This window comes from Pipistrellus kuhlii, unplaced genomic scaffold (assembly GCF_014108245.1).
Source record: "Pipistrellus kuhlii isolate mPipKuh1 unplaced genomic scaffold, mPipKuh1.p scaffold_m20_p_6, whole genome shotgun sequence".
Lineage (NCBI taxonomy): Eukaryota > Metazoa > Chordata > Mammalia > Chiroptera > Vespertilionidae > Pipistrellus > Pipistrellus kuhlii.
This window is the reverse complement of record NW_023425562.1, coordinates 43,544,564-43,569,722: the sequence shown is the minus strand read 5'-3', so window position 1 is coordinate 43,569,722 and position 25,159 is coordinate 43,544,564. Positions and strand designations below refer to the sequence as shown.

Here is a 25,159-nt window from a genome sequence, read left to right as displayed (position 1 = left end):
GTCAAATCGTACCTGATTCAGTTTTTTGCTAATAAAAACCATAAGTTTTTTGAACGTGGGATTATGATGCTGCCTGAAAGATGGTAAAAGGTCATTGATCAAAATGGGCAATACATTACAGAATAAAGTTATTTAGTTCCATGAAAAAATTGTCTTTGATTTTCTTTTAAAAATCCGCAATTACGTAGTTGCCGACCCATCTGCATCTGCCTCACATATTTCACAAAACTGTCATAAAAGTAAAATAGTGATTCACAAAGGAACTTTTCAAAATAAAAATTGCAAAAGAAATGCCAGTATTCTTGTTTGAGATTTCAGTCATATATGTCTTCTTGCTTAATCATATTATAATGACCTATTCTTTTTTTGTTATTATTAGTCCCCACCCAAGGATATTTTTTTCCATTGATTTTTCAGCGAGAATGAAAGGGAGGGAGAGAGAGACAGAAACATCAATGTGAGAGTGACACATTGATTGGCTGTCTCCGGCATGTGCCCCAACTAACTGGGAACCAGGCCTGCAATGAAAGTACACACCCTTGACTGGAATAAAACCTTTGACCCTTCAGTCCGTGGGCCAGAACTCTCTCCACTGAGCCAAACCATCTAGGGCAACTTGCTTAATACTCTTACTCAAGAATAGGTCTTTATGGCCCTATTAAGAGTATTTAGCAAGTTGATAAAATTTGGGGCTGCTTCCTTTGAGAGGAGAACAACACAGTCTATGGGTCTCTAAGTGGCACCTAAGAATTGTCACTGACCAGACAACTCACCTACCACAATGCTCATTCAATATCTAGGCAGTGTGGCTCTCTGTCACATGCTATTGAGGGCTCTTGAAGGAATTTTCTAAATCGGGGATCAGAAAGCTTGGTCTGATGACCAAGTCTGGCCCTTCACCTATTTTTATAAATAAAGTTTTATTGGAACATAGCAAAAACATTCATTTATGCATTTGCACATGGCTGCTTTCCTGTTATCAAAGGAGTCTTGAGTAGTTAGTTATGACAGATACCGCCTAATTCTCGAAGGCTAAAATTACAAAATGGCCAATTACGAAAAAACTTTCCTTCCCCTATAAGCATAATCAATGGATGCAAAACTATGAGGAGTGAGGGCATATATGGGAGGGGGGCAGGGCAATGGTAAGATATGTACACATATAATACCTTAATTTAAAAAATGAAAAAATAAATAAAAATAAAATTAAAAAAAAAACAAAAAGCTTTCCTTCCCCTGATCTAAGTCATTAAATGGGATTCTCAAATCACACTGTTACGAGGAGAGGGTTAGCCACAATGGCTTCTTTTCTGGGTTTTAACATTATGATGTGTTATGTTTTTGCATATATGGCAATATGAAATTTTACCTTGCCTTTTTCAGTATGTGACTTAGATAGACACGTGTGTGAGTTTCTAAGCGTTCCCAGGTGACAGGAATGCAGAAGTCTACTTCACATGGCTGAGGTGTGAGGCTGTCACTCATGATAAGCACTTACTCTGATACTAACCCTAGACTCACCTTCTTCCACAAAATGTGCCATTAACTGTGAAAATGAAAAGCAATCACTTTGATCAATAGTTCTTTAAGAAATCAAAATATAAGTATTAGGAGACCCAAGTGATTTTTTTTTTAGTCCAACCTTCTCATTTTGTAGATAAGTAAACTAAGACCACGTTAAATGATTTATCTAAAAGCTGAGAGCTGGCCAGCTTCAGCTCTCCCCTCAAACACATGCTTATTTTATTATCCAGTTACAAAGAACAGATCTTTTTGTCACAGAAACATCTCTAGAGAATAAAATATCTCTAACCCTGTTACTCATACTCATACAGTATTAGAACAATAATACAATGAAGACATTAGGAGTACTTTGTGTATTAAATTAAGCAAGCAAAAACCTCACGACCATTTTTCTCGTCCCAACTATAATCATTTTATGCAATGAAAATGTTAACTTTTTAATAGTAAAAATCAGGCATTGAGCCAATTCTCTTCCACTAATATCAAATCTACAAATCTATAATTCCATTTAACAACATGTGTAAAGGAGCTACAAAATAAAGAGGAGCACTCGCTGAGCTTCGAGAAATAAATATAAAACCGAATACAGCATTTACCTCCATCTGCAGAGCTTCAGCCAAACCCTTGATGGCGAACTTGGATGGAGAGTAGGCAGTGTAACCGAACAGTCCCACTTGTCCCGCCTGGGATGACAAAAAGACGATCCTGCCCACCCGGCGCTCCTTCATGGTGGTGATTACAGCTCGGCTGGGGTACACGCTGCCCAGGTAGTTAATGCTCATCAGCTTCTGCAGGGAGCAAAGAGGCCATGAGGAATGAGAAAGGTTGAAGACACAAGGCTGCGCTCTCAGGAATCCAATCTGCTCTCCAGGTTGCACTTCTTCAGTGGAGCCCAACTGACTGGAACTCAGTGGATTTGATGAATGAACGAATGATTAAATGACCCTGTCAATGAGCCATGATGCTCAGGATCTACTATTTGAAGTTTGTTTCAATCTGGTTCTGCATTCTCACCATGACCACAGTTACGCCTTTGCTAAAAACGGGTTAACACTAGTTTTCTTCTTGCAGGTAATATTTTTTGAAAAATAGTTTTAGGAGTAAGCTTCTAAAATATGTCTAACTCTTTAGTTTCAAGATAAAAAAAAAAAAAAGACCACAAGAACTTAGGACAGTGGTTAGCAGCATAGATTATGGTTTGAAGACTGGGTTCTTCCATTTACTATCTACTTGATGATAAGAAAGTCAAACACTCTACTTATTTCTGCAGCTGAAAGCTGAGTTAAGAATGGTATTATTTCATAGCCCTTGCAAGGATTACAAGAGGAAACACAAGTTGGGTGCTAGCACGGGCCCTGATCCACAATAATTACTCAAATGTTGGCTCTTATTTGTGATGGGTAAGATCTTACATAAGTATCAACAGTATATTTCCCCTCATCCTGGGAACCCTAAAAAACCTTACATTTTAACTTGAAAATCTAAGACTACTTACATTAAAATGTTTTTACGTTAAAAGTCTTGTACAAATATTAAATCTATCACCATATAAAACCAAACACTTCACTGGGGGAACTTTGAGTCAATCATGAGATGTTAATTCAATAGAATGTTAGATAACTTTTAGAAATAATGACCAGAAACACTAGGAGGGAGAATATTTATGCTGTAAGTTCAGAAAAAGACAAGAGCAGACTGGATTTACATTGACTATAAAGATTTCAAATCCTATAAAATCCTATATAATAAAAGGGTAATATGCAAATTGACCCTAATGGCAGAAGGACAAGCACAACCACTGGACCAGTCACTATGAGATGCACTGGTCCCTTTCCCTGGTCTGCAGGCCCCGATCAACCACCAGATGGCTACCCACGGCAGGGGTGGGGCCGGCAAGCTGGCAGGGCTGGTGAGCGGGTGGGAACAGCCGACCTCTCAGTCCCAAGTATGCTGGAGGTCCCCATGTCTACCTGCAGTTTTGTGATTCACAGGAAGACCTCACGTGACTCTGCACAGAGTTGAGCTTGCAACTATGACTTATTACAGTGACAGGCACAGAGCAAAATCAGCAAGGGCAAAAGGGACCCAGGACAGAGTTCAGAGAACACCAGGTGCAGGTCTCTAGGTGTCCGCTGCCTGGAGTCACGAAGGGCGTGCTTGCTTATTCTCCTTGGCAATGAGTTGTGACAACACATGCAGTAGCGTGCACAGGCATTGTATGTGCGTGTGAACATCAGTAAAATTAAAACTAAAAACAGGAAGCCAAACAAAAGAAGTAACTGAGAATTTATTTTGAATAAAAATGAATTCTTAGCTTCAGAAAATGCACCAAAAGTGGTTCTAACCAGGCTCGCTGATGATAAGCCTGTACTTTGATCAGAACAAGGCAAGTTACTGAGCGCCAGGTGGGAGGGGCAGAGTAGCTTTGGAAGGTGACAGTCCACTGCTGCCTCCATTCGGGGCAGGCAGGGGAGGGACTTTTGTAGGGAGACCAAGGACAGAGAGGGATTCCTGGTGTGAAACCCAATCACTGGGATTGAGGCCCCAGGTTTTGGGTTGATAGTCCTTCCTTTTTAGAAGGCCAGTTCTCACACCCAACATCCCCGAACAGCTGCTGAATCATCGCCGCCTCCTGCTAGCCCACATTCCATGGTTGCCCAATACTCTTATCTCCATCCACTTCCCAACATCACCATTTCTTCACTTAGTGACCCCAAAAGCTCCTAAAAGCTGTCCTGTACAGTGGGAGATCCTTTAAAAATGCAGATCCCACCACTGCTTAGCCTAACTTAAAACTCTTGAGACATTTTAGACTAAAACCCTCAAGACCCCAGCAGACCTGGCCCCTGTCCCACTCTGCCCATCTTGGAGATGCTCGAGCCACAGGCCTGCCAGTCCATCCTTAGGTTTGCCAAGCTCTCCCATCTGGGGCCCTGGCAGCTACTGGCTGTTCTCTGGTCCCTTTGTCCCCATTGTCCAGGTCTCCGACCACATCTCCGTGAAGTGGATAGTCAGCTCCCAGAGTTGTGAGAACTAAGTAACCTAATCTGTGCATGGCGTTTAGCCCATGGTAGCTACTTACAAACACTAATGTCCTTTCCCTGGTATTCATTCAACTCACAAATACTCAAGAGAAAGTCTCTCATGCGTCCAGCATTGTTCTGGGTACTGGGGATGCGTGCTGAGCAAGAAAATAAAGTCTGGGCCCTGGTGAGGTGGGACAGACCCCACAGGAGCAAGCAGATAGCAGTGTGGTTTCAGACTGGGGTATGTGCTGTGGGGAAAGAAATGAGGGCTGAAGGGCTCTGTGAGGTGAAGTGGACAAGGAGAGGCTGCATGTCAAACCTGTTTTAAAAATGCAATCATAAATATGACATGTTATCTCTTTATTCTGATTTGAAAACAAAGAGTCTGCTCAACTCTTTGTTTTTTCTATGTTAAAAATATGGACACTTGACATGAATATATAGAATCTCTCGGTTTACAAAGAGTTCTCTATTACCTCAGGGATTCGTCACAGTCATCCTTGTCAGAACGAAGATCTATTCCCATTTTCCAACTGGGGAAACTGAGGTTGAGAGACTTGTCTGAATCCTTAAGGCTAGACAGTCATGGCACTGGGACCAAAAGCTTGTGTCACCTTCCTCTAGTCTCCCAAGGCTTCCAGGAAATCTAAACACACTTCATCTATTTCATTTGTAAAGCCTTGCTCTGCTTTTCGTGTATGGGCTATCTCCATGATCAAAAAACAAATTTTTACTTACTTCAAAAGTACTAACTTCAACATCTTCAAATTTTCCTGAAACTGACATTCCTGCGCAGTTTATAAGCATGTCCACTGGGCCCAGTTTCTCCTGTGCCTGGAAAAATGCAGCAAAGCAGACATTAAGGAAGACAAAAGAAGAGTCACTCAGGAGCAAATCAATGCCAATAAATAAAATCTATAAAACTATTAGACCTCTTAGGAGGGTTTACCAATTTCAAACCACACAGCAAAATGGTAAGAACCAAACAAAAGGCATATGAAATAATTCCAATTAGCCCAGCCTCTTACTTGTTTTATGACATTCTCCACTTGGCTATAGTCTTGGGATACATCAACGGATATACAAAGCACCACCTGTTAGAAAGAGAAAGTAATGCTTAAAGCTATGCAGGTATCCGAAACTATTTTTTTTTAAGTTTTGGTGTTTTTTGTTTGTTTGTTTTCTAGTTTTATTTATTTACTATTTATTTGTTTGTTTGTTTGTTTAAATTAAAGGCAGTTCTTTCCACAAGGTAAGGAGTCCAATTTTGGATGTATCAATTGCACTGTTTGAAATCTGTTGGCAATGCAATTAGCAGAGTCTAATTTTCTTGGCAGTTTTTATAGAAAGTTGTTTCGAGCAAACCCAAAATCTGTTGACAATGCAATTAGCAGAATCTAATTTTCTTAGCAGTTTTTTAGACAACTGTTTTGAACAAACGCAAAGGCTGGTCAAAGGGTACAAACTTTCAGGTATAAAATGAATAAATTTTGCCGAAACCGGTTTAGCTCAGTGGATAGTGTCAGCCTGCAACTCAAGGGTCCCAAGTTCGATTCCGGTCAAGGGCATATACCCTGGTTGCAGGTACATCCCCAGTAGGGGTGTGCAGGAGGCAGCTGATCGATGTTTCTCTCTCATCAATGTTTCTAACTCTCTATCTCTCTCCCTTCCTCTCTGTAAACAAATCAATAAAATACATTTTATAAAATTTTTAAATGAATACATTCTGTGGATCTAATGTAGAGCATGAAGGCTGTCATTATTAATACTGACCTACTGTATACTTGACGTTTGCTAAGAGAATAGAGCTTTGAGTGTTCTCACCATACACACAAAATAGCTATGTAAAATCATGGATGTGTTAATTGATCGTGGTAATCATTTCACAATGTAAACATATATTAAATCATCACACGTTGTACACCTTAAGTATATACAATTTTTATTTGTCAATTATACCTCAATGCGGGTGGAAATAAAAAAAAAATGCTCCCCTTGAAATGCCACTCATCTACAATGACAGAAACAGGTCAGACACTTGCAGCCAGGAGGGGAGGCAGCAATGGCCTGCAAGAGGCGAGGGCCACCTCTAGGGGGTGATGAAAATGTTCTGTCTCTTCATCACAGGTGTGTGCGCCTTTAAATGGGTGTGGTTTATTGCACATAAATTGTACCTCAAGTTGTTATTAAAAAGACTACATACATTAAAGAATACATAAATCACATCTCAGGTTGTTAATATCTTAAGTTGCCAAAAAGAATAATGATAAATCTAACAAATAGGTTTAAAGAATGACTTTCCTTGGAGCAATATCAGAGCTGTGACTGCCCTGTTGGACCTGAATACTAGCTGGTGGAATAAGGAGATAAGCAAACAATATCTACTAGCAAAAGCCACCTAAGCCTGGGCTCCTGCTCGGAGGCTGAGCCATAGGACATTATGTAGGAGACCAAGGGTCAATCTGGGCCTGCAAGAGCTGAGCAGGGAGCCAAGTCACACGTGGTTCCTTCTGAAATTTGCTTGAGATCCCCGCCTCTGGAATGACTGGCACTCAACTGATTCTCTAGGCAAGGGGGCCACTGAGCCCAGCCCAAGCCCACCGAGTATAAACCAGCAATGCCTGGGGCTGTGCAGCCCAGAGGGATGGCGGGAAGAGCTCAGTCTGTGCTTTACTTTGGAAAACAAGCCCATTTAGTCTTTGAAAGGGAACAGAGTGAAGGAGAAAAGAGGGAGAAGGCATATATTCTGTGCTTACTTTGATAGAAATTTATGAGAGAGAAATGAAGAATACTAATAGAAACAAACAATGAGCTTTTGTTTCATTTTCCTTTTTGGGTAATGCTTCCAAAGCAGAGCTTAGGTCACTGACACAGGAATTTCTATGTTCCCAGGGTGGTGGCAGAGACAAGTAGGAAGGTGTCTTTGGTTGCTCAGTCTTTCCATGAATTCTCCCGTGTTGACATTGGCCATCATGCTGAGGTGCAGAGTATGTGTGTGGGTGGACACATAAGTACATCAGTGATATGCACCCACGTGTAGTTGTGGGTGCGAGGCGGTAGAAAGAACGTGCATGCACTGGGGAAGTCTGAGTTCCAATCCTGTCCCATCATCAACTTCCGAGCTTCCTGAGAAGGCTGCAGTGACCTCACCTGTGCAATAAGGGTGTCAGACATGTGATGACCAAGATCCCTCCCAGCTCTAAGAAACCACATGTGAGAAATGAAGCTGTGATATGGGAGGTCAAAGAGATGAATAAAAAGAGACCAATGGCTGTAGGGTTTTCAGGCACAAAGTTTTACTTAATGCAAGGAACCCCATTCAAATGATACAAATTCCTAAGGAAAGGGAACACTCCCTGCGAAAATGTGCCCTAGCATATTCCAGACTCAAGAGATCACCCTGGACTTTATCCCTATATCATCACACAGAAAACAATTGTTTAAAAAGGGAGTAGGAATCATGGGATTAATTTTTAAACGTGCCTTTTTATGCAGTATTGGATCACTTACTATAAATAAAATCTATACACAGACAAGTGAAATTTTTTAAATGTTAATAAAAATTATACATATATGTACATTGAGTGGTCAGATTATTATGATCTCTGAACTCATAATAATATGGCCACTCAGTGTATATCATGTATTCTAAAAGGCTAATATGCAAATTGTCCCTTCGACCAGGAGTTCAACCAGCAGGCAGGCCAGTCAACCACCCATGTCCCCTCCCCCTGGCCAGGCTGGCTGGACCCCATCCATGCACAAATTCATGCACTGGGCCTCTAATATATATATACTGAGTGGCCAGATTATTATGCATTCAGAGATCATAATAATCTGGCCACTCAGTGTATATAGTCTCCATTTTATCTATCAAACAATTCCATAACCCAAAAATATTTTTAAATGCCTCTTCCCACTTAAGTGTTGATATCAAGTTGATTTAAATAAATAATTGAAAGAAAAGCATTTTCCAGAAAAACATTTTGTTATTTTGATGGTTTGTCTGTGTGTGTATATGTGTTAGAGTCCATATGTTTTGTCACAATCTGGAATTCCCAACAATTCAAGCCGTTTCACCTTTTTCACAACAGTCTAGTATGTATTTTAATTAGAAAACTCTCACATCTTCCAGGAAACTATTCAGAGTTGAAGGGTCCATTTTTCCCTTTATGCACCTGTGCTGATTCATACAGGAAAGGCATCACACAGACAGTGATTTTACCTGTTTGTCATTAATAGAGTGCTTTTCAATTTCTTTCTTTGCCTGCAGCAGCCTCTCCTGAAAGCAAGAAAGAATTATTAGTTCTGGCGGTTGTCTATTCGTCTGCTTGTTTGTTTAAGGAGAGGAAAAGTAATTATTTGTGTAAGTACTCATTAAGTTCTAGAAAACACAAAAGACAGCGCCTATGTTACGCAGCGATGGGCCACCATCAACGGAAAAAAGAAGCTGTAGCATACGCTAAGTAATAGCAAGTTGTTAAATTCATGGTATAGAAAGATAATAGAAAAATAAATCAATTTCAAAAATCTCAATTGTATTATTTGTTGATGGGTACCCTATCAGTTCTAATCAATGTTTTGATCTGACATTTGATATAAACAAGAACAATCATGTGGATATGCAATTATTCCATGTCGAGAGATCACCCAGCATTTCCCTCCTCTGCTATAAAAGCAAATAGAGAAAAATCACTTTCCGGATGGACCAGGTACATCCATGCCTGGCTACTCTCACAATTACTCTTTAGACCAGCAAAGCTGTCCATGGAACAGTAATTTTTCCAATAGCTCATTTTGCTTGTTTCACTCATTTTCAAGAAGACAAATACTGGTCTATAGTGCCTTACTTTGCTTTAAAAGATGTAATTTAAATATGTCGTAACAGCAGTAAACCACAAAAGGAAAGGCAATCCTTTGGAAAGACAAACCTATTTTCTATACATAAATATGTCTATAATAAAATAATATTGTTCTGTGAATAGATATATGCACAACTCAACTTTGAAAAAATCAGAATAAAATATTACATCAGAAAATAAAGGACTTCTGGAGGGCAGCAGGCCCGTCTGCTCGCTCACCTCCAGCCTCACAAGGATCACACAATGAGCTTCTGAGAACCCAAAATGTGGGTCTCCCTTGCCCCCCTCTGCCTGGAGTCAAATACGGGCAATGTTTAAACCTCACAAAATGCCTTTCTATTAAAGTCGTGTTTCCATTCCTTTAAGGTGCATCAATGCCAAAGCAAATTCAGTGTTCGTTAAGTAAAAGGTAGAGCTAATCCTGCCTTTCTTGATTTTAAGAAGAAACAATGGATGCCCAGGCCTAATTCTATTGTCACTGTTTGAACGTTTCCCCCAGGGGCTCCTATGGCTGATCACTCCCACTGAGGCCTGCTCACCTGTGCAGCCCCTGCCCGAGCAGTCACAGTACTCCTGCTCTCCCTTCCGGTCTTCACTCAACAACGAGCACCACTAGGCCGGGCACAGAACAATAGCAGTGGCAATACAGCCCTGGTCACTTCCTCCACCCCATGGAACAAGGGGACTCCTACTGTTTGTGTGAACAGAGTGGCACTGCTTCACAGGGCACGGAAGCAACTTTGGCAAGAACAGACCTTGTATCAACTAAACACAGAAAAAACAGGTGTTTTGCTCAATTGCTGGGGAGGAGTGAGACTCTTCAGCGGGGTCTGGGTTTCCCTAGAGATGTGTATCATGTCATAAAAAAATCAGAAACATCTACCTATGCTATCAGTGCCACCAACGCTTCTGCCAGCACCGCCAGTGGGCACAGGGCCCTCCAGGATCCCTGTGGCCAGGTGTGCTGCCTAACTTCCTCTTGGCGTCTCCCATGCCAAAATCAGCAGTGTCTATGGTGTTGCCTACTCGTTGCTGGCACTAAATACATATTTGTGGAGCTGGTCTGATTATGACCAAGAAACTGCCCTGGATATGAGAAATAACGGTGGTTCAGGAAGCGTACCTCAAATTGGAGATTTCCAGTGCAGGTGTCAACACCAGGACGTTGGTACAACCTCTTTGATTAATTTAAAGTTGAATGAGTTACTAATAACATGCCTAGAAGACTTACCTCATTTCGTGCAACCAGAGTTATGAATGCGCCTTGTTTGTAGCACTCGATAGCAATACACTTTCCAATGCCACTGGAGCCTCCTGTGACCTAAAAGTAAAAAAAAAAAAAGAAAAAGTCTCCTTAGCACTTGGCATTTCCGTTCTATTGAAAGTTCATCTAAAATAATTATGATGGGCTTTAAAATCCAATAGAAAAACTAAATTTTTAGCTACTCTTGCTTCTTCATCCCAGACTTCATGAGTGCAAACATGGAAGATTGTACCATTAGCAGAGCCTGCTGTCATTGTCCCCATCCCTGAACTATATATATATCCACTGCACACCTATTCATTTTCCTGAGTTCACTGGAGGGAAAGTGTCCTATAAATCTAGCTAATAAATAATAATTAGGCCTAAGTGCCCATCAATAGATGAGTGGATAAAAATGTGGTACATGCATATAATGGAATATTACTCAGCCATAAAAAAGAATGATATCTTCCCATTTGTGACAGCATGGATAGATGTAGGGGTATTATGCTAAGTGAAATAAGTTAGAGAAAGACAAATACTATATGAAAGAGCATTATATAAAAATAAAATAATATAAATGATATAGAGAATAAACTCATGGTTGTCAGCTGGGAGGAGGGTTGGGAGACGGTGAAAAAAGTTTAGGAATTGAGAAGTACAGATTGGTAGTTACAACATAGTCACAGGAATGTAAACTACAGAATAAGGAATATAGAAAATATATTGCAATAACTGTGTATGGTGCTAGTAGGTACTAGAATTATTGAGGCATCACTTGGTAAATTATATTAATATCTAACTATGCTCATAGCTGAAACTAATCTTTATATATATCGATAAAAGGCTAAGTGACCATTGTTATGTCTCTCTGACCGTACAACCCTCTGACTGTATGTCTGACCGACCAGCTGGTACATATGACACACACTGGCAATTTAAAAATAAATGTTGACTCATGAATGTGTGATACATATAAAGCTCTTGCTGATACCAATCTAGACAAAGTAGGAATATTTCTACCTGAACCAGTTTTCAGACATGGTCAGTTATATATTGCTTTCTCTCAAGTTCAAAGAGTGTGTGAAGTTAAAGTTGTAAATAACTTTAATCACAAGGGAAATTAGTCAAGCACTCTGAAAGTGTTTTTACTCTTAATGTGGTATATAGGTAGATATTAGAATGAGTTTAATCAATTTATCGTTCATTGTTTTATCAATGTTTTTGTTGTTTTTATACCATGTTTTTGTGGGTTTTAAATCATGTCTTTGTTATTGTTATATGTTGTTATTTCTTCTAATTGATTTCCTTTCAATGTGCACAAATTCATGCACAGGTCCACTAGTATAAAATAATACTGAATGTCAACTAAAATTGAAAAAGAAAAATACTACTACTAATAATAAATACTAGTCTGCCTTTGAGTCCAGTTCCAAGTGAATCCTATTTCCTCACTGCATACCCCCTGTGCATGACCAGTTCTACAAGACATGAAAAGAATGGCCACCTGCATATGTTCTGTGATATTTTCAGTGACTGCTTATTATAAAGTAATGTAAGAGCTCATGGAAATCCTGAAAAGTACAGCTTGTCTTCCTCTCTCTTCTGCCCTCACCATCTACAGCTCAGTCACCCTGGCTGTCTTTCATGTCTAGGCTCTTGCTGACCCCACGACAGGACTCTGCACAGCCCATGTCCCCACAGGGAGGCTCTCCTGCGGGGAGAGCTCTGTTCATCCGGCTGGCACCTGCTCACCCATCTCAGCTCAAACATGCTTCCTCAGGAAAGCCTTCCCTAACTGCCCGGCATCTCCTCCACCCACTTTCAGCACTGCATCCTTTTTTCCCTTTAGTTCATGGCACTCACAGATCAAATAGCCATGTGATGATTTGCGTGATTATTTAATTCACAACCATCTCTCCTATCACCACCCCATAAATTCCATTAGAAATACCAACTCTGTTTTTGCTCCCTACCATATTCCTAGCACTTAGCACAGTGCCTGGCATATAAGAAGTACTCGATGTATATTTAACTTAGTAAGACAAATGCAATATTTTCTTTCTAGTCATTTTCCCTATGTAGATTCTACAACAAGGGGGTGGGGGGGTCGGGGGGGTAGAGAAAGGGGTGATGAGCCTCCAGCCGTCAGGTGAAAGGGATTGGAAGTGTTGGAATGCATCTGACCTAAGAGGATATTGTATCCTATTTAAAACTAAAAGGCTTCACAATATTGCATTTACAGCTCTATCAAAACCATTAGTTGACCATGTCCCTATAGTCAGACAATTGGATTATTTAGAATATTTTGCTGTTAGTCCTGCTGTAATGAACATCTTTGACCCCATCCCATGATTTTAAATCCTCATGAGGCCCCTCCTAGACAATGTATTCATCTCCATGCAACTCCCAGGCACCTCCTACTTCTCTTTAGCTTCATCTTTCCACCACCCATGGGATTTCTTTGGCAGATCATTAACCAATTACCTACAGGTTACTATAAAAACATACCTGTTGCCTAGGTGAGTGGTCGCCTCTGAGGAGGTCTCTACTATGGAGCTATTTCACAGATGGTTTCTGTTTATTAATTTGCACCAAACATTCCAATTCCATAGCAATTAGCATACTCCTAAAAAACGTCCTGGCTGTTTTATGATGCTCCTGCTGCCTAAATGTCCCTCCATCCAATATCCCAACACACACCTACATTTCCAAATCCTGCCTACCCTGCAGGGGCCAGCTCCAATTTCACTTCCTCCAACCAGCTCTTCCTGTCACTCAGTCCCATCCTTTACCTGTCACTTCTATCTTGGGCACAGTTACTTATGTCCACGTCTCAGTCCCCCTGCCAGACTGTAAGTCCCTTGAGGATGAGTACCCACTCCAATTTACCGCCCTCATTCCTAGCACAGTGCAAAGCATAAGCAGTTTCAAAATAAACACTTGCCTACATTCATTTGCAGAATGGTGTCTTGTGCCATTTCCATGAAAGACACAATGACAAGAACACTTGTAAGTGAAATTTCCTATTTGTTATTCAGTGAATGAATGGAAGTTATGAAGAAAATATACATGGTGTAAAGAGCCATGTTGATATTAGCTGTTGTTATTATTGCTGTCTTTGCCTAGATAGACTGAATAAGTAAGCTAGCTGTGTGAAATTACTGAACAGCACAGACCTGTTCGACCTGTCCACTTCTCAGATTTTTCGATAAGAACAAGAGTAAGACTTCAACTTTTGGGCCATGCTTCATGGGAAACTAAACCCCCAAGCAAGCCAGCTAATTCTTAAACGGTATCTAAGAATAAGCCATTTCTAGGCTATGTTATTCTGAACGTTATAAGCAAATATAAGAGATCTTCAAGATGGCTGAGAAAAATGGTAACTGTGTCCTGAGTTGCCTGACAATTGGTAAACTGAGCCCAGATGTGGGACACTAAAGATAAGTATAATTTCCTTCCTTTATCATTCCCTCCTACTATTCATTGGAAATTCTATTTTAATGTTACTAACTTTAGTCACACCCTGCCCCTCTTATTGAAGGCAAGAGAGGGGAGGGTGTTACAAGGAAAGTTGCTCCCAGCCATTTCCAAGAAAGGAAAACTTGACTTTCCAGTACACAAGTCAAACAGCTTTTTAAAAACCAGCTGATGTACACACGTGCATACCCTATAAGACTTCTGTAATGAGGGAGATAACACTAGTATGGAATAATTGTTCTAAAAAAACGAAACAATAAATAATTATGGCCTAGTCTGTTCATGCTCCCACATAAACAAGCATGCCAAATGCCAGCTCTCTCTCCTAACACCCCCTGGTCTAGTCCTAACAAATTTCAAGAAAAATAATTACGTTTTCGCTCTCCTTCTAACATTAAAAAAGAGGACAGATGTGAATTATTCATGTCACCCTCACATCACTTGTAAGGGTGTTTTAAAGCTAATCAGTGAAAATAGGAAACTCTCTTGGTCTCTCCCAGACTTGTCTGTCTCCTTACCTACCAGCGGCCTGCAGCGTCATGGGCTGGAAGGAGCAGAGTCAAGGCTAAGGGAAACTCTCAAAGACACTGACTCAAATTTTTCATCAGTGCATCTGGCTTTTTCCAAGTTATGCTCTGCAAACCTGAGTTCTGAAAGAATCCAACCTTTAAAGCCATGCGATCATGGCGGAAATTATCATGTGGATGGATGTGACACTTTCAGGATTTGGCATGTCTGCAAAGTTTTGCTCCTCTCTCTCTTTCTTGCTCTCTCTCAAAGAATTTACACTCACCTCCTCATCTATCTTCCACTTAGGGAAGAGCAGGAGTTGGAGATTCACGAATTGTTTTTTACAAAAGAGAACTTCAAGAAAACGCCTTTCCTCATATACGAAGCTGGCCCGGATTTAGAAAAAAAACGACACTAAAAGAAATGACCATCCTGTCCCACCGCACACACAGGGGAGACTCCAGCATGTCACCTCAGGCACCAGGAGGATTCGTGCCACCAGCTTAGTCCTTACCCACAACCTCCCGCCTCCGGGTGCCCCTCCGGGGTGGGGAAATGCAAAGCCCCCTGCAAACAGCGCGGTGCTGGGCGCAGGGCAGGTGGCACCCTCGGTTTAAAACAAGTGCCACACCTGCAGAAAAGGGAATCTTCGAAGACACGAGCTTCCGGTAAGAAACAAGCCAAACCCATCCCCGGCCCTTTCACTCCAAAAACACCGCCGGGTGGATCGGATTCCGAGGCTGGCACAGGGTCGCCTGGAACCGTCATCCGCAGACCCAGGCTGAGCTCCCAGAGAAACCAGCTGTGCAGACGGGGCCGAAGCGTCCCCGCACCTCCCTCCCTCGGGCCAGGGCTGCTGGCCCCCTGGGCTCGGCCCATTTCCCCGAGTGAGTCCCCCCTCGACGCCACCGGCAACTGCTGGGTCCGCCCCTGGCACAGGCCGGATCCCGGATCCCGGCTACCGGCTCCCAGCGCCCCGGCCTCTCCAGGCGGCAGGGACCCCCTTCTCCGCCTCCCCCTGCCCCCCGATCACGGAGCCCTGGACAAAGTTTCTCAGCCTCTCCGTGGACTGACTCGTCGGGAAACTGAGGACAAAAACAGCCCCCTCCCAGGGATGCGCCGGGGTCACCCAGCGGCTCCGGCCCCCGGGGCTCCGGGAGGAGCGAGCTGCGGCGAGGCCGGTCCCCGAGGGCCTCGGCGGCGCGGCCGGCGCAGGTGCCCCGCGGCCGGGGCCCCTGGGCGGGAGCCGGGGCGGCCGAGGGGCCGGGGGCGGCGGCGCGGCCCCGGGAGAGGCCACTCACCACCACATGCGCGCCGGGCAGGGCGAGCGGCTTGGGGCTGATGAGCGGCGACAGCATGTAGAGCAGCAGCACGAACGCCACCAGGCAGGTGCCCGCGATCAGCAGCAGCATCGCGCGGCCGGGGTCCGGGCGGCGGCGCGGGGATCACGCGCGGCCGCTGCGGGCGCAGGTGTCCGGGTCCGGGGGGGAGGCGGCGGCGGCGGCGGCGGCGGCGAGGGGAAGAGGCGGAGCCCGCGAGGGCGCGACCGCGGCGGGGCGGCGCCACCGGCGGAGGCGCGGGAGCCCGGGCGCTGTGCCCGCGGCTAGGCCGGCCCGCAGCCTCCCCCGGCCCCGGCCCCGGCCCGGTCCCCGATCCCCGAGCCCCGAGCCCCTGCCCCGGCCCCGGCCCGGTCCCCGATCCCCGATCCCCGGCCCCGGTCCCCCTCCGCCCCCTGAGCCGGTGGCCGCGCTGGTTCGGGCCGCGGAGAGCTGGTGTCCCGCCTCCCGGGGCCGCTCGGGCCGCGGGTTTCGCCACGTCGCCGGGTGTCGCCCAGCCCGCCGCCCGCCCGGCCTGAGCCACCCGGGCCCGCGCTGTGGAGCCCGATCCGCGGGCACCTGGAAGCCCAGGATCAGGCGCTGAACCCCCGGCCTCCATTTCACAGGTTCTGGGCGTTCCTAGAAAATGGTCACAACCCATTGTCACTTTTCAGAGGAACTGGAAGACCTGAATAGGGTCTTTAAAAAAGCCACTCAGATGGTTCCATTTCCTTGAGCTGAGTTGTTGTTGTTGTTGTTGTTGTTGTGTTGTTGTTGTTGTTCTTCTTCACCAAAGCAAGGTTTCAATTTAAAAAATAATAAATAAAAACGTTGGGATCTAATTCACATCCCGATTTAAAGTGTAAAATAAAAATATGTTTATTGTACTCAGAGCTATGCAACCTCTCCACAGTTTTAGAACATTTCGTTACACCTCCCTCACCCCCAAAATATCCTGTGCCCATCAGGCAATCACCAGTTTTTATCTCTATCGGATTGCTTATTCCAGATATATAAATGGGATCATACACTAGGGAGCCTGTGGTGTCCAGCTTCTTTCCCTTGGCATGTTTTCAAGGTCCATCCATGTTGTAGCATGTATCAGTATTTTATTGTTTTTATCAACAAATTGTATTCCATTGTGTGGACAGATCACATTTCATTTATCCAATTATTAATTGATGGGCAGTAAGGTCGCTTCCACTTTAGGGCTTTTGTTGTTATTTTTAAATATATATTTTTATTGATTTTTAAGGAGAGAGGAAGGGAAAAGGATAGAGAGATGGAAACATCAATGAGAGAAAGAGAAACATCATCAATAGGCTGCCTTCTCCATGCTCCCCACAGGGGACTGAGAGCCCAACAGGGCATGTGCCCTGACCTGGAATCCAACCCGTGACCTCTTGGTTCCAAGTTCAACTGCTGAGCTACACCTTGGGGCTTTTGTGAATAATGCTGCTGTGAACGTTCACAACCAAGTTTTTGTGAGGACACATGTTTTCCTTTATCTGGGGTATAAACCTAGAAGTATAATTGCTGGCTCTTGTGAACAGTAAAGGGGTTCTACATAAAGTAACCTCACAGGGTGATCTAATCATAAATTCCTAAGTGGGCAGATCATGGTGTGTAGGCATGACCCAACACTTGTTTAGTAAATAGATCTTTTCAAAGGTGTGTAAATCTTCTAAAGCATGACCTCAAGAGAACACATAATCTTGTTAATTATGCTGTAACCCAATCCCCCACCTTGCTTTCTCCCACCTTCAAGTGATCTTGCTTACTTCTTTCTTTAATTCTAAATCCAGTCATTTCATATATATATATATATATATATATATATATATATATATATATATATAATATTGATTTATTTTTTTACAGAAAGGAAGAGAGAGGGATAGAGAGTTAGAAACATCGATGAGAGAGAAACATCGATCAGCTGCCTCCTGCACACCCCCCACTAGGGATGTGCCCGCAACCAAGGTACATGCCCTTAACCGAAATCGAACCTGGGACCTTTCAGTCCGACGCTCGATCCACTGAGCCAAACCGATTTCGGCGCAGTCATTTCATGGAAGCATTTATCTCAGTGTGTTGCGATCTGGCTTCCAAGCTTATCCTCTGTTTGGCTCAAATAAATTTTTTATAAAAATTGTCTACAGGTTTGACCATTCTCACATTGACAATCTTATAACTGTTTCACCGGAACTGCCAGACTGCCAAAGCAGCTGAACCATTTTGTAGTCCCAGCAACAGTATGTGAGGCTTCCAACTTCCCTATATCCTCAGCAGCACGTACCATCCTTTTAATTATAGCCTTCCTAGTGGGTGTGAAGTGACATTTCATTGTGATTTTGACTTGCATAAGGCACTTATTTTTGTTTGATTGCTTGCCTTTCCTTTTTGTTGTTATTTTTAGGAATACTAAGGAGCTCAGGAGCAAAGAATCTGAGTTTTTCTTCTTTGTTCACTTGCTACCCTGAATTAGCCAAATTACACAGGGTGTGTGGGCACAGGCCCAATGACTTCTAACACCAATTGCAAGTTTGGGCAATTCCTAAACCACCTTCTGTTTGGTAAGTCTCCAGAAGGGCTCACTGAGAACTGTTATATTCATGGCGATCGATAGTTTATGACAGTCAGCTAGGGAAAAATATGCATGCGGCAAAGTATGGAGGGCTCTAAATGCACAGCTTCTGTTGTCCTCCCATGGAGTAGGACGTGTGACACTCTCAGCATTGTGTGTGACAATATGCATCAAACTCATCTAGTGTCCAGAGATTTTTATTGAGGCTTCCTTATGTAGGAGTGATTGATTGCCCATAGGACTAAACTCAGTCTCCAGATCAAATGATCCAAAATTTATGACATGGTCAATTTTTCTGGCATGGCCAGCCCCCATCTTAAAGTCCAGTTTGGCTAGCCCTCAAATAAACAAAAACACTTCTAACAGGTATAACATACATCACTTCCCAGAAGCCAAAGCCAAAGGCCAGACCTTCTTTTTGGGCAAGGCCAAATTCTTTACCACACAGGCCACCGCCTGGTCTTTGTTCTCCTAAAAATAAACACATGCCTATTTTCTGTAGGAGGCTCCTAACTCAATTTCCCTATGGATTTGGCCATGAGTAGCAGCACTGTAATCTCACTAACACAATGACAGCGTTACACTGTATCGCTGTACCAGGTAGAAAAAAATGAAGTTGAGGTGATAGGAGAAAAGAGAAAAGTGTAGTCACAAGAACTATGTAGTCATGCTGGCATCCTCCCCTACCCTTCTCCTCTAGCTCCCCACAAAGAGTGGAGGAATCTAGTGGGGACCCTCCCTTGGTCTCCCTCCTGCTGAGGATGAGTGCACGTTCAACAAGACCTGTAAGTCAGCCCTATGACCTTTATCTTCTCTTCCTTCATTCAACTGCCTGTTTCAATTCTCTATTAGACCTTTACTCTGAGGATGATATGCAGCATATGACCATTACATGTGCTTGCTACCTCTCTGGCCACTGTTGGACCCTAAGGGCTATAAAACATGCTACTAGGCCTGAAGAAACACAATTCAGTCTGACTTGGTGCAATATCTTCTGGTTCAGGCCTTTTATAGCATGTTGAGCTTTGCATCTACCTCTGGGCATGCAAAACCCAGTCCAGTCTTTCTATGCAGGACAAAATCTCCTTGTAACCTTCCAGAGCTAAAAGCATCCATCTGCCGCCAACTCTGTGTCACACCTTCCCTCTGGGGAGTCTTCCCCATGGTCATTGGCAGCCTGTCATTTAAAAAAAATATATATTTTTATTGATTTCAGAGAGAAAGGGAAAGGGAGGAGAGATAGAAATGATGAAAGAGAATCATTGATTAGCTACCTACTGCAGGCCCCATGCTGGAGATCAAGCCCACAACCTAGGCATGTGCCCTGACCAGGAATTGAACCATGACCTCCTGGTTCATAGGTCAACACTCATCCATTGAGCCACACCAGCCAGAGAGGCTCTGTCATTTTTGTTGGCATAGGAAAGTTATTGATATTTGGTGACCCAGAGGGAACAAGAGGACTACCAGTATGTCTAGATTCATCCCAGCTCTGAATTGCTGTGGCCCAACATCCATTCATTTTATGACCCAGGTGGCCACCTCAAGTGAGCATACCAGAATATCCACTTGCTGGTTCCGATCACCTTCCAAACTTAGGAGGTTCTTCTGATGACCAGCGACAGGCCCTACTTTAATGTACCCCTTGAGTTTCCATAGTGATTTCCATACAGCCATGCCACTTACAGGCATCCCAGGTTCCCACCACCCTTATACCTAACCATATGGCCAAGCCATTAGCTAGTGCTCAAGAGTTGTTTCAACAAACATAGGGACTAACAGTATGTAATTCAGCCAACTGAACTGGTTTGTTTTTATCTTCTTCAGAGTGGCAGCCTTCCAAATAGGGTGCTGTCCACTCATGCACCTTGAACATGACACAGCTCTTCTTTTGTTTGATAAAGAGCTATGCCTAGGACGTGGCCCAAGTGGCCACAGTGGCTACAGGCCCAGCAATTCCTCAGGTGGCTCCAAAGTCAGCCCTCCTGGAGTCTATCTGCTATGAGCACAGTTCACTTCTTTGTATTTCCTGGTGGCATGTTCCTGCAAAACCGGTTCCATTTTATTATGAAACTCTTCTAGGCACTGCCTTCCCCCTTAGAGTGTTTCTCTAACTTCACCAAAGATGATGTATCTCCAACTGTCTCTCTAGGGAACTCTGACTAATACAGGGGGGATTCTGGGCTTAAAGGCAAAACTATGAAACCTTTAGAAAACACATTGGATTTTAAAAGAATGAAGACTTTGGTCAGTCAGGGGGACAAAATAAAAACCAGGTCACTTATTTACAAAAGAAATCAAACTAGATTTCTCCACAGTAACATTCAACATGAGAGAATAATAATCCTATATTAATCCTATCTAATAATTGAGTAATTGCAGATTGACCATCATTCCAACACTCAAGATGGCTGTCCATATATGGCCAAAGATCCTGCCCCCATGTGGACACAAGATGGCCACCACAAGATGGCCAGCAGGAAAGGGCAGTTGGGAGGGACCAGGCCTGCAAGGAAGGGCAGTTGGGGGTGATCAATCCTGCAAGGAGCGGGGGGGGGGGGGGGGGGGGGCAGTTAGGGGTGACCAGGTCGGCAGAAGAGGAAAGTTGGGGGCAAACAGGCTGGCAGGGGAGCAGTTAGACATCAGGCTGGCATGGGAGTGTTTAGGGGGTGATCAGGCTGGCAGGCAGAATCAGTTAGGGGCAATCAGGAAGGCAGGCAGGAGAGCAGTCGGGAGCCAGCAGTCCTGGATTGTGAGAGGGGATCCCAGATTGGAGAGGGTACAGGCTGGGCTGAGGGACATCCCCCACCCCATGCATGAATTTTGTGCACTGGGCCTCTAGTCATTATAATAAAAGGCTAATATGCAAATGGTCATCACACCGTCAAGCCAATCAGTAGGGACTGGGTCGGGGGGACCTGAGGCTGCCCGCCCCCCCAAGGCTGGTAACCTGAGGCTGTGCCCTCCGCCCTGCGGGGCTTGATGGGGTGGGGCTGACTGGGTCTGGGTCTCACACGATTTTGAGGCATGGGCATGGACAAGGACTTGACTCTGGGTCCTGCAGTGCGCCCCAGACTCTTACAGGAGGGAGGTTTTCACATACATTTTACTAATTTTCTTTCATCTCTGACACTTCTATTATAGAGAAAGGGCAAATAGCAATATTAAAATATTTCCTCTAATTAATTCCCTTTTAATGTGCACAAATTTCTTGCACTGGGTCACTAATCTATATAATAAAGAACTAATAAGCAAATGGTCATCACACCCTCATGCTGTAGTAGCTCAGACACTCAATACTGGGGAGAGAGGAATGGGGACCAGCCAGGATGCAGCCTGGGAAAGGGGCAAGCTGCCCGCCTCATGACCCCAGGCACCAGCGGCTGGGGCTGCGGCCTGGGAGAGGGACAAGCCACCTGCTCTGTGGTCCCAGGAACCTGCAGCTGTGGTCCTGGTGAAGCCTCCCACCCACGGTCCAGTGTGGCTATGGAAGGACCAAGTGAAGCTGGCCCAGGTTCTAGCTGCCTGTGACTGGCCAGAGGGAGGGAATCCTGGGTCCCGGGTGTGGGGCAAGGCAGAGGCAGTTAGGGGTGATCAGGCCAGCAGGAAAGCAGTTAGGGGTGATCAGACAGGCGGCAGGTGAGCTGTTAGGAGCCAGTTGTCCCGGATTGTGAGAGGGTGCAGGCTGGGCTGAGGCCCCCCACCCACAACAGTGCATGAATTTCATACACCAGGCCTCTAGTAGATCTATGAGTCTCAAGAAAAGAATGGTGAGCCAAGCAGGTTTTATATCCAGCTGATCTATATTTCACCCATTGAACACGGAATAATTAAGGAAATACTTTTCCCATGGCCCTTGTTGAGGAAAGTATTAAGGCTATTGTCTTAGCCCATTTGAACTGCTTAACAGAACACCATAGATGGGGTGGCTTATAAACAATAGAAATTTCTCAGTTCTGGTGGCTGGAAAGTCCAAAATAAAGATACTGGCAGATGTGGAAATGTAGCAATAAGGAAGTTTCTGAAAACCAGAAACAGAGCTCTCAGCAGAAACTAAATCCGCTGGCACCTGGATCTTGGACTTCCAGCCTCCCAAACTGTAAGAAATAAATGTCTGTTGTTTAAGCCACCCAGTCTATGGTGTTTTGTTACAGCTAGCTGCCCTAGCTAAGATCATGCCATTAAATAATTTCAAATTTGTCATAAACGTTATAGAATCCACACACATCACTAAGCCTATTTTTTATAGCAAGGAGGAAGCAATGCATTGATTGACAGTCAGGCAAAACTCCCTATCAAGGTAACTACTCCTATTTCAAATAACATGAGTACAAGTATTTTGGTGTTCATTTTTTTTCATAATCACTCCATCATCATCTTTAGGTATCATTTGCCACATTCAGGATGGTGTTTTGTGTTATGCAAAAAAGTTCAGTTAAATTAGTATTTTTTCATAAATTAAGACGAAAAATATCCCTGGTTGATGTGGCTCAGCTGGTTGAGTACCATCCCATACACCAAAGGGTCACAGTTCAATTCCTGGTCTGGGAACATACCCAGGTTGTGGGTTTGATCCTGTTGGGGTGCGTATGGGAAGCAACCAATAGATGTTTCTCTCACATCAATGTTTCTCCAGCTCTCTCTTTCTCAAATTAATAAAAAATATAGTTGAAAAGATTAAAAATAATAATGCAGACTTTACTTCCGCAGTTTAGCTTATAATGTAAAACTCAAAATTTAAAAAAAACAAAAAAAACTAACAGGCTTGAAACTGGGAAAGGACTTTTACTTACAGAATTTAAATAAATGTAACATTTGTTAATGTAAGGAATGAAACTGAAAATCACCAGAGAACACCAAATAATTGCTGCTAATGGTAAGATAAGACAGTGAGTGGGTAAAAAATTACAGAGTAACTGAATAATGCATACTCTCAGTGGCTCTTACCCCAAATAGTTATTAATATTGTGTAATTTTAACATATACCCACAAATTCATTTCTCTCCTTCCAGAAAGGAAGCTTTATTTCCTTTTCCTTTCTTGAAGGCAAGACTTGGCAACTAGCTTCAGAAGGACAGTGTGTTGAAAGGAAAAATAATAATTTTCTATGGAAACCTCCCTCCCCCACCTTACTAATAATATGAGCAAAAGTAATTAACATCACCGAGTATAAGATGTTGATAACATGTCCCCCTGATTTGAAAAGCTAGTAGGGCATGTCACTTATATGGTGTTATTCTCCCAAATCCCCAACCTTAGTCTAATTAAGAGAAGACATCAAACCAACCTAAATTGAGGGGCAGTTTTCAAAATATCTAGCTAAAACTCTTGCAGTGTCTCAAGATAAAATAAATAAATGAATAAATAAAAATAAAGAATAAAACACCTAAAAAAGTATCTCAAGTTCCAGAAAGACTGAGGGAACAGCACTGAGGAAAGGAGACTAGGGGATATGACGACTAAATGCCATCCTGGGTTGGATCCAGAAACAGAAAAAGGACATTAATGGGAAAATTGGTAAAATCAAAATAAAGCAGTAGTGTGGTTGATGGGATTGTGCTAACATTGATTTCTTGGTTTGATTATACATTGGGGAAAGCTTGTAAAAATTACACAGAATGCTCTACATTAACTTCTTCTGCCCAGTTCAGTTCCCTCCCTTGTTCATAGGTATTGAACTGTAGTAAATATCCTGACCCCAGACTCCACGTTTGTTGGCTCCTGGAGAATCCAACTTGTAACACACATTGCCCAACACATTCCCGACAATCTTCCATCTTAGGTATTATAAAATCCAGATGCAGTTTGTACTTCCCTCAAATTCTTTGTATTTTATTTACATAAAAGGTAAATAAACCTGGTTAGATTTTAGGCCCAACTACTGAAAAGGTTACTTTTGGTATATGTCAAGAATCATTTATGATACCCCTAATGATGACTTTGTTGCTAACCAGCCCTGCCCTGCCTGCCCATCAGCAGGAACTCTTTGCTCAAAGGCTGGAGAGTAAAATATGTGTGGCAATTAATTTGGTAGGTTTAGCAAAAAAGAGCCCTAGCTAAGTAAATGTGACCTTATTTCTTATAATTCCAACTGTGCTTTCATCTATAAATACTGCAGGATGAGACGAGGGTGAAGGGATTGAGGCACTTCACTCAGGCACAGAGGCCAAACAATTCAGTAATTAAGATAAAAAATATTTTCAAAACATTAAAATGCCAAAAAATCCACAATGACAAAAACATCAAAAGTGTAAAAGGCTGTCTTAATATGACTGAATGAATAGCAGAAGTTGGTTATGGGTTACATCCCCACTGCTATTACCCTCATTGTTGGGTTATATTTTTTCCTAATTTAAAAAAAAATGACAAATATATACATCACACCCATTAAGGTGGCTGATATAAAAAAAAAAAACAAAATGAAACAAAAATAAGCAATAACAAGAGTTGGTGGGTATGTGGGGAAACTGGAGCCCTTGTGTTTCCTGGTAGAGATGTAAATTGGTGCCATCACTGTGGAAAACACTTCAGTGGATCCTCAAAAGTTCAACACAGAATTACCACATGATCCAGCGGTTCTCCTAGGTGTAGACTCAAAAGAATGGAAAGCA

General features: G+C 43.2%; 1 protein-coding gene and 1 long non-coding RNA gene across 8 annotated transcripts in view; one reads left to right on the top strand and one right to left on the bottom strand.

The window, feature by feature from the left end:
* Positions 1-16,153, bottom strand: part of KDSR (3-ketodihydrosphingosine reductase) — a 30,133-nt gene extending 13,980 nt beyond the window's left edge. For 3 of the 7 annotated variants that reach the window (XM_036417473.2, XM_036417472.2, XM_036417471.2), the window contains exons 1-6: positions 15,947-16,151; positions 10,644-10,733; positions 8,776-8,832; positions 5,579-5,644; positions 5,289-5,384; positions 2,121-2,312 (exon numbers count right to left, since the gene is read on the bottom strand). In XM_036417473.2, coding sequence (XP_036273366.1) covers positions 2,121-2,312; positions 5,289-5,384; positions 5,579-5,644; positions 8,776-8,832; positions 10,644-10,733; positions 15,947-16,057 — 612 coding nt within the window. In that variant the 5' untranslated portion in view covers positions 16,058-16,151. Of the gene's footprint in view, positions 1-2,120; positions 2,313-5,288; positions 5,385-5,578; positions 5,645-8,775; positions 8,833-10,643; positions 10,734-15,946 lie in introns of all 7 variants that reach the window. The other 4 variants (XM_036417469.2, XM_036417467.2, XM_036417468.2 and 1 more) reach the window with 2 other exon arrangements.
* On the top strand, positions 15,189-19,609 carry LOC123651481. The gene is made up of 3 exons (XR_006740235.1): positions 15,189-15,313; positions 16,588-17,765; positions 18,006-19,609. It is a non-coding gene; the product is annotated as an uncharacterized LOC123651481 (long non-coding RNA).
* Positions 19,610-25,159: the final 5,550 nt, after the last annotated feature.